The 10,768-nt window shown below is 37.3% G+C and overlaps 1 protein-coding gene and 1 non-coding gene across 2 annotated transcripts in view; one reads left to right on the forward strand and one right to left on the reverse strand.

Annotated features, from left to right (window-relative positions):
* The window catches only part of ZYG11A (zyg-11 family member A, cell cycle regulator), a 79,818-nt gene that overhangs the window by 27,806 nt on the left and 41,244 nt on the right, over positions 1-10,768 (forward strand). The window contains exon 3 of the mRNA XM_040470264.1: positions 1,224-1,975. Within this exon, the coding sequence (XP_040326198.1) occupies positions 1,224-1,975 (752 nt within the window). The remainder of the gene's footprint in view (positions 1-1,223; positions 1,976-10,768) is intronic.
* Positions 2,799-2,905, reverse strand: LOC121027868 (U6 spliceosomal RNA). Its single transcript, XR_005788955.1, has one exon. It is a non-coding gene; the product is annotated as a U6 spliceosomal RNA (small nuclear RNA).

Genomic DNA, 10,768 nt, shown 5'->3' on the forward strand with positions numbered 1-10,768 from the left:
AGAGAGAGAGCGAGAGCGAGAGCGAGAGCGAGAGCGAGAGAGAGAGAGAGAGAGAGAGGGAGGGAGATACAGAATCTGAAGCAGGCTCCAGGCTCTGAGCTGTCAGCATAGAACCTGATACGGGACTCGAACCCATGAACTGTGAGATCATGACCTGAGCTGAAGTTGGACACTTAACCAACTGAGCCACCCAGGTGCCCCAATGACCATTCATTTTTCTGCTTCAAAATTGAATTGTTCCTTATTGTGCATAGGATAAAAAAAAGTCTGGGTTTCATAACTGTCTACAGGCTGCATCTGCTTTTTACCTTCCTTTCTACTTTTCTTTCTAGCCATCCTTCCCTTTTACACCACCATATTCCAGTAATGCTAATCTGCTTGGGGTCTTTCCAAGTAATCTGCTGTTCTTTGCCTCCTTGTCTTTGATAAGTTCTTCCATTTTCTCTGCCCCCACCCCCAAACTAATATTTAGTCTTCAGAACTTTTCCCAAAGTTAATCTCATCTGTACTAATTTAATACATGGTGCAATTTACTACTGCATGTAATACACTATTATAATCATTTGTTTACCTGATGTGCCTTCCTAGACTGAATTCCTTGTGGTCACAGGTATCTAATTACCTTGTGTGACCATTACTTAACATAGAATGTCACACACAGAAGATGCTTGGTAAATCTCTTCTAAATAAAATCTAGTACAACCCATTCATTTTATAGATGAGCAAAATGAGGCCTAGAGTGGTAAGTGACTTGTTAAAGGCTATCTATTAATTTAGTTAAACTAATCATTGGTAGTGTTATTTGTATATTGTACGTATGTACTTATTTATCTATTTTATTTTATTTTTTATTTTTATTTTTATTTTTATTTTTATTTTTATTTTATTTTTTGTGAGCACGGTTGCTGTGGATAAAACTGTGGGCTCTGGAGTCCAACTGGTTTTGATTCCTGATTCCGCCACATATTTTGACTTTGAGCAAGTCACTTAACATCTTTAAGCTCTAGTATCTTATAAGATAGTAATTAATAGTATTACAGTATTATTATAAAGAATAAATGGGGTGATCTCATAACGGGGTTAGAACAATTCTTGCCACAGAATGAGCAGTAAATATAGTCATTATTATTATTGGCATCTGTCATTGTTCATTGACCACAATGCTTCCTGGAAAAGGCATAAGATTTAGTTGTTATTACAAGCTGGTTCTGGTTTTCTTATAGGCAAGCTGACTGATAGAACAGCGAGCATTTTCCAAGGCAACCAAATGAAACTGAAGCTGGTCAATATTCAAAAAGCCAAAATCTCGACAGCTGCATTCACAAAAGCCTTCTGTCATCACAAAGTCATTGAACTGGATGCTACTGCAGTGCACACTGACCTCCCAATTCCAGACATCATAAGTGGACTCTGCAGCAATAGCTGGATCCAGCAAAACCTTCGGTGTCTCCTGTTGGACTCAACGAGCATCCCTCAGGATTCAAGATTACTGTTCTTTGGTCAGCTCACCGGTCTTCGCGTTTTAAGTGTTTTCAATGTTTGTTTTCATAGTGAAGACCTGGCTAACGTTTCTCAGTTACCAAAACTGGAAAGCTTGGATATCTCCAATACTATGGTCACTAACATCTCTGCACTCCTCGCCTGTAAAGATCGACTCAAATCTCTCACAATGCACTATCTAAAGTGTCTGACTATGACCAAACCACAGATTCTTGCAGTTATTAGAGAACTTAAATGTCTGCTTCACCTTGATATTTCTGATCACAGGCAACTCAAATCAGATCTGGCTTTTCATTTGCTGCAGCAAAAGGATATTCTGCCTAATGTTGTGTCACTGGATATATCGGGGGGCAGTTGTATCACCGATGGAGCTGTAGAACTGTTTATACGGCAGCGGCCTGCGATGCAATTTGTGGGACTGTTGGCTACGGATGCTGGTTATTCTGACTTCTTTACTGCAAAGCAAGGCTTGAGGGTTTGTTTTTTATCTGAAATAAGTTTGTTTTCATTTGTTTAGAACATTATTAGGCTTTTGTTGTAAAACAGAATCTGTGCTAGGTATTAGGGTTACAAAGACAGATAAAAAATCCTATGGAGCGAGCGTAACAAAAATGATTGTGTAGCTACCATGTGGTAGGTTGTGGAATTACAACCTAAAGCAAGATATGGTCCTGGCGTGCAGGTCTTTAGTTTGATATGATAAGTATAGCCATTTATACATTCCCGCCTATATGCCAGATGCCACTTTGTGCATGTTGTTTTCCTCCTTAATCCTCCCATTTTATAGATGAGGAAGTGGAAGCTCAGGTTAAACTTCTTATCCATAATCCTATAACTACCTATTAAACGGTAGAGCTAGGGCTTTTATCCAAGTCTTTGTGACTCTAAAACTTGCTCTGTTCACCTCTGTTGACAGCTAAATATAATTAGTAAGGCAGTGATCAATGTTTTTGCTGAAGGTTTGAGAGAAAACAGTTTTTTTTTTTTAAATGTTTTTATTTATTTTTGAGACAGAGAGAGACAGAGCATGAATGGGGGAGGGTCAGAGAGAGAGGGAGACACAGAATCAGAAACAGGCTCCAGGCTCTGAGCTGTCAGCACAGAGCCCGACGCGGGGCTCGAACTCAGGGACTGCGAGATCATGACCTGAGCTGAAGTCGGACGTCTAACCGACTGAGCCATCCAGGTGCCCGTGAGAGAAAACAGTTTTGAAAAGGGTCTTAAGAAAAAAAGTTTGGAACATTGCCAGAGTAAGTTTGTAGCCAATCATGATGCTGGTTTTTTTGTTTTTTTTTTTTTTAAATGTGGAACACTTTATGAATTTGCCTGTTATCCTTGCACAGGAGCCATGCTAATCTTTTCTGTATTGTTTCAGTTTTAGTTTTAGCTTATTGCTGAAGCAAGCACTCATGGTGCTGTTTTTAAAGCAACACACATTGGGGTGCCTGGGTTCAGCTCAGGTCATGATCTCACGGCTCGTGGGTTTGAGCCCTGCATCGGACTCTGTGCTGACAGCTTGGAGCCTGCAGCCTGCTTTGGATTCTGTGTCTCCTTCTCTCTCTGCCCCTCCTTTGCTCACACTCTTTCTCTGTCTCTCTCTGTCTCAAAAATAAACGTTAGAGGCACCTGGGTGGCTCAGTCGGTTGAGCGTCTGACTTCAGCTCAGGTCATGATCTCATGGCTTGTGACTTTGAGCCCCACGTTGGGCTCTGTGCTGACAGCTTGGAGCCTGGAGCCTGCTTCAGATTCTGTCTCTGTCTCTGCCCCTCCCCTCCTCATGCACTGTCTCTCTCTCTGTCTCAAATATAAATAAACATTTAAAAAATTTAAAATAAATAAACATTAAAAATTTAAAAACCCACAAATTTAAATATTTTTGTTTCAGAATATTTCATTTATTTATTTATATTTTGAGAGAGAGTGCAGGAGGGGCAGAGAGAGAATCCTAAGCAGGCTCCCACAATGCCAGCATGGAGCCCCTTGCGGGGCCCAACCCCATGAACCGTGATATCATGACCTGAGCTGAAATCAGAAGTCTGACGCTTAACTGACTGAACCACCCAGGTGCCCCTAAAGTATTTCTTTTTTAAAACAGTGGTTTTCGACCTCGGTTGTACTTTGTAATCACTTGGGAAGCTTTAAAATGTACTGATGCCTGTGTCCTATCTCCCAGAGATTCTGATTTAATTGGTCTGGGACTTGGTGTGGGCATCAAAATTTTGAAAGCTCCCAGGTATTTCTAATGTGCGGCCAAGGTTCAGAACCATTGTTTTGAAATGCTTTTTAATTATACCATACGTAATTCTTTCTAGGCTGAGAGAGTAAAATGATTTGCAGTCATTACTTGTTTTTATCTATCTATCTATCTATCTATCTATCTATCTATCTATCTATCTATTAATGTAGGCCCTACACCCACCATGGGATTGAATTCACAACTGGGAGACTAAGAGACACATGCTCCACTGACTGAGCCAGCCAGGCACCCCAGTTTTTTTTCACATTTTTATTCTTTTTTTCCTCAAACGAAAGGCCTCTTACATTTATTACTGAACCAGCCTACTGGTGCAGAAGCACAGTGACAGAAAAATCATTTCACCTATAAAACATGTCTGTTGTTCTGGTAGAAGTGATGTTTACAGAATGATAGGATATGAGCACATTACCTTCATGCAACATAAATACGTGTGCCATCTCATGTGCAATCCATTGCAGACCCAGCTTGGTTCTTCTCCAATGCCTCCTCTTGGAGCTCTACCTTCTTTTTTTTTTTTTTTTTGTACCTGATTTTTATTACCAGTTTTCTTGTGAGTCGACTAGGGAATGGAACACTTCTGCTTTTGTTTCTTGGCCAGGAATTATTTGGTCGTGAAAGTCTTATGAGAAGACATGGTGGGAGATAGTCAGCCGCATACCCCACGATGACAGAGAAAAGGAGAGAGCTGTTTTCATATTTTTATTCTTTTGATTTGAAAATAGCAATTTATTTTGAAGTCTTTTTAATTTTCTGGCATGTCCAGTGAAGGTGTAAGCCATCAGTTAATTAATTAGGCTAGAATTAGAGATAATAGTGAGAACTTTCAGATTAGATATGTAGAGAATTGTTTACTGGGAATGTATACTTAGGCCTGTTTCAGATTAATAGCATTTAGTGTCACAATGATCAAAAGACCACAGCTATCGGGAAAAATTTTTTTTAGTACACACTCTTGGTATATGCAATAATATGGGACAAATGCTGGAATATTCTGCAGAGGGATTATGCATGTAGTTAAGATACTGTCAAAGTGGGTACACCAAAAGAAAATGGGAAGCTGTGTTTCAGTAAACTTATCTGGTATACATGTAAGTTTAGTTTATTTTGAAAACTTTAAAGTATGCATTCTATACGGTGTTAGATATTGTTGGGATGGAGAGGAGAAACCACAGTCTTCCCAGTACTAAGAAACTCTAAAGATCTTAAGCCAGCCTTCTGTGGAGTGTAAGGTATGGCAAATTTAAAATTTAAATGGTTCAGAAAAACTTTATTTAATGGAAATATATATGTTTTAGATCAGATGCAAAGTATACTAAGTATCTTTGTTATTTAGGTTGATCAAAAATTTGCTTGCATTAACATGAATAAAATCAAATGTAAGCAAAGACCTTTAAACACAACAAATACGTTATTTATTGTACCCCAAATTAGAATGGGCAGCATGTATTGAATTCTTTTAAAATGGGCAGAAAGTGGGGGCGCTTGGCTGGCTCAGTCTGTATAGCGTGCAACTCTTGATCTCCGGGTCATGAGTTCAAGACCCATGTTGAGCATGGAGCTTATTTTAAAATATAAAAATAAAAAATAAAATAGGCAGAAAGGGCACCCAGTATTAGTATTAAAAGCCACACACATCTTCATTTGGTAGGAAATCCTTGTGAACCCCCTGGTGGGGTGTGGTTGGGATCCCTTCTGAAGATTGGTTTATAATGGCATCTTCAGGAAGCCAAGAAGAGAGGGTGAGGCAACAATTATCTGGTCTTCTGCTTGGTCATGTGGTTAATCCTTTGTTTCTTTTTCAGCTCTTAGATCTGGATGGCCATAAAACTTTTTAAAAAATTTTAGAATATATCCATTGTTTTACATTTTTAATGTGGAAGAGTGCCTTAGTCCTTCCTGTCCTTTGTGACATTGATATTTTTGAAGAATACAGACTAGCTTTGTTTTGTAGGCTTTTTGGAAGAATATTCCATTTTGGGTTTGTCGAATGTTTCCTTATGATTAGGTTCTTCATCTTTGGCCAGAATTCCTTGGGAGGCATGTTGTATCAGTCTCAAGAATACAGTCCTGCAGCACACAGTGTGCCTCATTAGTCCTGTTACTTTTCATCATACATTCAAAGTATTGTCCAGATATTATATAAAATATCCAGTATAGATAAAATACTATCTATATAATATTGTATTGTTTCTATACTATATGGATAGTATTTTTTTCACTTGCAACTAATAAGTGATGTGTACTTGAAGACTATGCAAATATCCTCGTCCTCATCAAACTTTCTAATCTGGATTTAGCATCCATTGATGATTCTTACCTGAACCAGTCTTGACTGGAATGGTTGCAAAGTGATGATTTTCAAATCTAGCCCTCCTACCATAAGGAAGAGCCCTGCCTTCTGCATCTGTCTGTCTAACCCAACCTCAATGTGAACTCACTGATTCTTATTGTTTTCAGTGGTTTACAATTCAGTACTGTCCTTAATTATTTTGATGCCCAGTTTGTTACAGATTGGCCAATGGATGCTCCTTCATACTGGCTCCTGTGTTATTTTTTTACATGTCTCCATTATTATAATTGTTGTTACTATTATTATTTTTTAAGATTTTTATTTTATTTTTTAAAATGTTATTTATTTTGAAAGAGAATGTGAGCAGAGGAGGAGCAGGGGGGGAGGGGGACAGAGGATCTGAAGCAGGCTCTGTGCAGACAGCAGTGAATCAGATGCAGGGCTCAGACTCACAATCTGCGAGATCGTGACTTTAGCCCAAGTTGGACATTCAACCAACTAAGCCACCCAGGTACCCCTTTGTTGTTATTTTGATCACTTCCTCACTTTCTAGCACATGACGATGTTTTAGGCTTCATATACTTTCCTGTTCCTAGCCCTTCTGGCATTTCTACTAGGAGCCCTGGTTCCTTTTATTAAGCCAATATCTGAGAACTAGGTTTGTTCATAGTTGTTGGGGTATCTTTGTTGTTGTTGTTGTTGTTTAATGTGTATTTTGAGAGAGAGAGAATGAGAGGACGGGAGGGGCAGACAGAGAGGGAGAAAGAGAGAGAAAGAATACCAAGCAGGCTCTATGCTGCCAGTGCAGAACTCAATGTGGGACTTGAACTCAAGAACTGTGAGATCATGACCTGAGCTGAAATCAAGAGTCAGACACTTAACCAACTGAGCCACCCAGGCACCCCTGCATATTTTTGTTTTTAAGTCCCTTTTGGGAAACAGGGCTAAGTAGATATATGAAATAAGTTTCAGAGTAATACTTCCAAATGTCCATCCTCACACCATTCTCCTTTGCCTTTCTGCGTTCTTTACTTGCATCTCCTCTTTTCCACAGTGAGAACCTTGGTTCTCAAAACATTGGCACATTTGCTTCATCCTACAGTATACGTAAAAGAGTTTTCAGAATTGGTATACCCATACTGTAGTGAAACACAAGCCTGTTAAAAAGAATTGAAAATTTATTTCCAGTTCCTTCCCCCGCCCCAGACTGAGGGTTTAATCAAGGTACTAAGCAGATGTATTTAGGTTCTCTTATTTCCTCTTCTTACACAATAGGTAGTATATACTTTGTATTTATTACTTAACAATATGTCTTGAAAATCACCCCATGTCAGTTCATATTTCCATTCCTTTTTTCTTCTTCTTTTTTAAAAAATAATCTTTACCCCCAATATGGGGCTCAAACTCAGGACCCTGAGATCAAGAGGCACATGCTCTACTGACTGAGACAGTCAAACACCCCTATATTTCCATTCTTTTAAGTCTTTTGGATGACAAAACATACTACATAACATAAAATTTACCATCTTAACCATATTTAAGTGTACAGTTCAATGGTATTAAACACCTTCATAAAGTTGTGCAACCATTACCACCATCCATTTCCATAGCTCTTTTCATCTTGAAAAACTGAAACTATGTACCCATTAAACACTAACTCCTCATTCCCCCCTCTCTCCAGACCCTGGTAACCCTGATTCTACTTTCTGTTTCTGTGATTTTGCCTAAGTACATAAGTGGAATCATACAGTATTTTTGTGATTGGCTTATTTCATTAGCATAAATGTCCTCAAGGTTCATTTGTTGTAACATATTGCAGAATTACTTTCTTTTTTAAAGTTGAATTAAGTGTGTTATGTATATACCACATTTTGCTTATCCATTTATTGTCGATGGACCCTTGGGTTGGTTCCATGTTACTTCCAGCTATTATGAATAATGCTGCTGTCAATAAGGCTATTCATATATCTTTTTGAGACCCCATATATCTTTTTGAGATCTTGTCAACACTTATTATTTACTGTTTCTGAACAGTAATGATCCTAGTGGGTATCTCTTTGAAGTTTTGATTTGCATTTCCCTACTGATGAGTGATTATTAAGCATGTTTCATGAGCTTATTGACCATTTGTTTGTCTTCTTTGGAGAAAGGTCTGCTCAAGTCCTTTGCCCATTTTTGAGTGGGTTTACTTGTTTTTCATTATTGAGTATAGAAGTTCTCAATATATTGTGAATCTTAATCCCTTACCAGAGATATGATTTGCTGATATTTTCTTTCTGTGAGTTGCCTTTTTACTGTTGATATTATCTTCTGATGCACAAAACTTTAAAAAATTTTAGGTCTTATATATTATATATATATTTTTTCTTTTGTTGCCTGTCTTTGGTATCCTATGCAATAAGTCATTGCCAAATCCATTGTCATGAAGTTTTTGCCCTGTGTATCCTTTTAAGAGTTTTATAGTTTTAGGTCTTACATTTAGGTCTTTGATCCATTTTAATTTTTTTATATATAAAGTAAGAGCCTCCAACTTTAGTCTTTTGCATATGCATATCCAGTTTACTCAGCACAATTTCTTGAAAAGATTGTGCTTTCCTTGTTGAATGATCATGGCATCCTTGTAAAAGTCATTTGACCATATATACTAAGGATTATTTGGGGGCTTTCTATTCTATTCCATTGGTATATATGTCTGTTTTTATGCCTTTAATATCTTTTAGTAGTGTTTTGTAGTTTTTACCATATAAGTCACCTCCTGGGTTAATTCCTAAGTACTTTATTATATTATTGTAAATGGAATTATTTTCATAATTTCCTTTGCAGATTGTTCATTGTTATTATATAGAAATGTGTCTGATTTTTGCTTGTTGACTTTGTGTCCTGCGATTCTTTTTAGTTTCCTTTATTAGTGCTAATAGCTTTTTGTGTGTGTGTGTGTGTGTGTGTGTGGAATCTTTAAGGGGTTTCTGCATATAAGTTTATATTACCTGCAAACAAAGATAATTTTACTTTTTCCTTTGCAATTTGGATGTCATTTGTTTCATTTTCTTGCCTGATTACTCTAGCTAGGACTTCCAGTACTATGTTCAGTAGAAGTCATGAAAGTAGGTATCCTTGTCTGTTCTTGATCTTAGAATAAATGCTTCCAGTCTTCCACCATTGAATATGATGTTCACTGCAGGTTTTTTATACATGGCTTTTATTAAGTTGAGGTAATTTCCTTTGAATTCCAGTTTATTGAGTGTTTTTGCCATGAAAGGGTGTTGTCAAGTGTTTTTTCTGTGTTAATTGAAATAATTATGTTTTTTTCCCTTCATTCTGTTAATGTGTGTTATACTAATCAATTTCCATATGTTAAGCCATCCTTGCATTCCAGGAATAAATCTCACTTGGCCATGGTATATAATCCATTTCATACGCTGCTGTATGTAGTTCGCTTATATTTTGTTGAATTTTGAATCACTGTTCTTTAAGTGTATTTATCTTTAGTTTTCTTGTATCTTTTTCTGGTTTTGGTATCAGGGTAATGCTAGCCTCATAGAATGACTTAGGAAGGGTTTTTCTTCAATTTTTAACCTTTGAGAAGGATAGGTATCACTTCTTAAATGTTTGGTAGAATTTATTAACAAAGCCATCAGATCTAGGACTTCTGTTTGTGAGGAGATCTTTAATTACTGATCCTATGTCCTTACTAAGTTACAGGTCTCTTAAAATTTCCATTTCTTCAGGATTTCGTCTTGTTAAGTGTTGTGTTTCTTGAAACTTGCCTGTTTCATCTAAGTTACTCAATTTGTTGGGGCATAACTGTTCATAGTATTCTTAAAATTTTTTTAAATTTCTTTGTGATTAGTAGGAATGTTCCCACATTCATTTCAGATTTTAGTATTTTGAGTTCTGTCTTTTTTTTCTTAATCCATCTGGGAGCTAGTGGTTTGTTAATTTCATTTGTTCAAAGAACCAACTTTTGGTTTTACTAAATTACTCTATTTGTCTATTCTGTATTTCATTTATTTCTGCTATAATCATTATTTCCTTCATTCTGCTAGCTTTGGGTTTAATTTGTTCTTTTTCTTTTTCCTTAAGTTGTAAAGATAAGTTGTTGACTTGATTTTTTCTTGTTTTTATTGTTCTTCTCTCTTTTTATTTATTTTGAAAGAGAGGGAAAAGTAAAGAAGAGAGAGAGAGAGTAGGTGCAAGCAGAGGAGAGACAGAGAATTCCAGCCAGGCTCTGTACAATGCAAGACTTGATCTCACGAACCGCAAGGTCATGGCCTGAGCTGAAATCAAGAGTCAGACACTTAACTAAGTCACCCAGGTGCCTCTTCTTGTTTTCTTCTCTTTTTTCTTTTTTTTTTTAAGTTTATATATTTATTTTGAGAGAGAAAGAAAGTGAGCAGGGCAAGGGCAGAGAGAGAGGAGTCAAAGGATCCGAAGCGGGCTCTGTGCCGACAGCAGAGAGACCAGTGCAGGGCTCAAACTCATGAATTGTGTGATCATGACCTGAGCTGTAGTCTGACGCTTAACCGACTGAGCCATCCAGGCACCCCATCTTGTTTTCTTAATGTAAACATTTATAGCTATAAATTTCCCTCTTAGCACTGCTTTCCCTGGGTCCTACCAGGTTTAGTATTCTGTGTTTTTGTTTTTATTTGCCTTTAAATATTTTCTAATTTACCTGTGATTTCTGATTTGATCCATTGGTTATTTAAGAGTGTGTTATC

Source organism: Herpailurus yagouaroundi, unplaced genomic scaffold, assembly GCF_014898765.1.
Source record: "Herpailurus yagouaroundi ecotype Mexico unplaced genomic scaffold, PumYag 77, whole genome shotgun sequence".
NCBI lineage: Eukaryota > Metazoa > Chordata > Mammalia > Carnivora > Felidae > Herpailurus > Herpailurus yagouaroundi.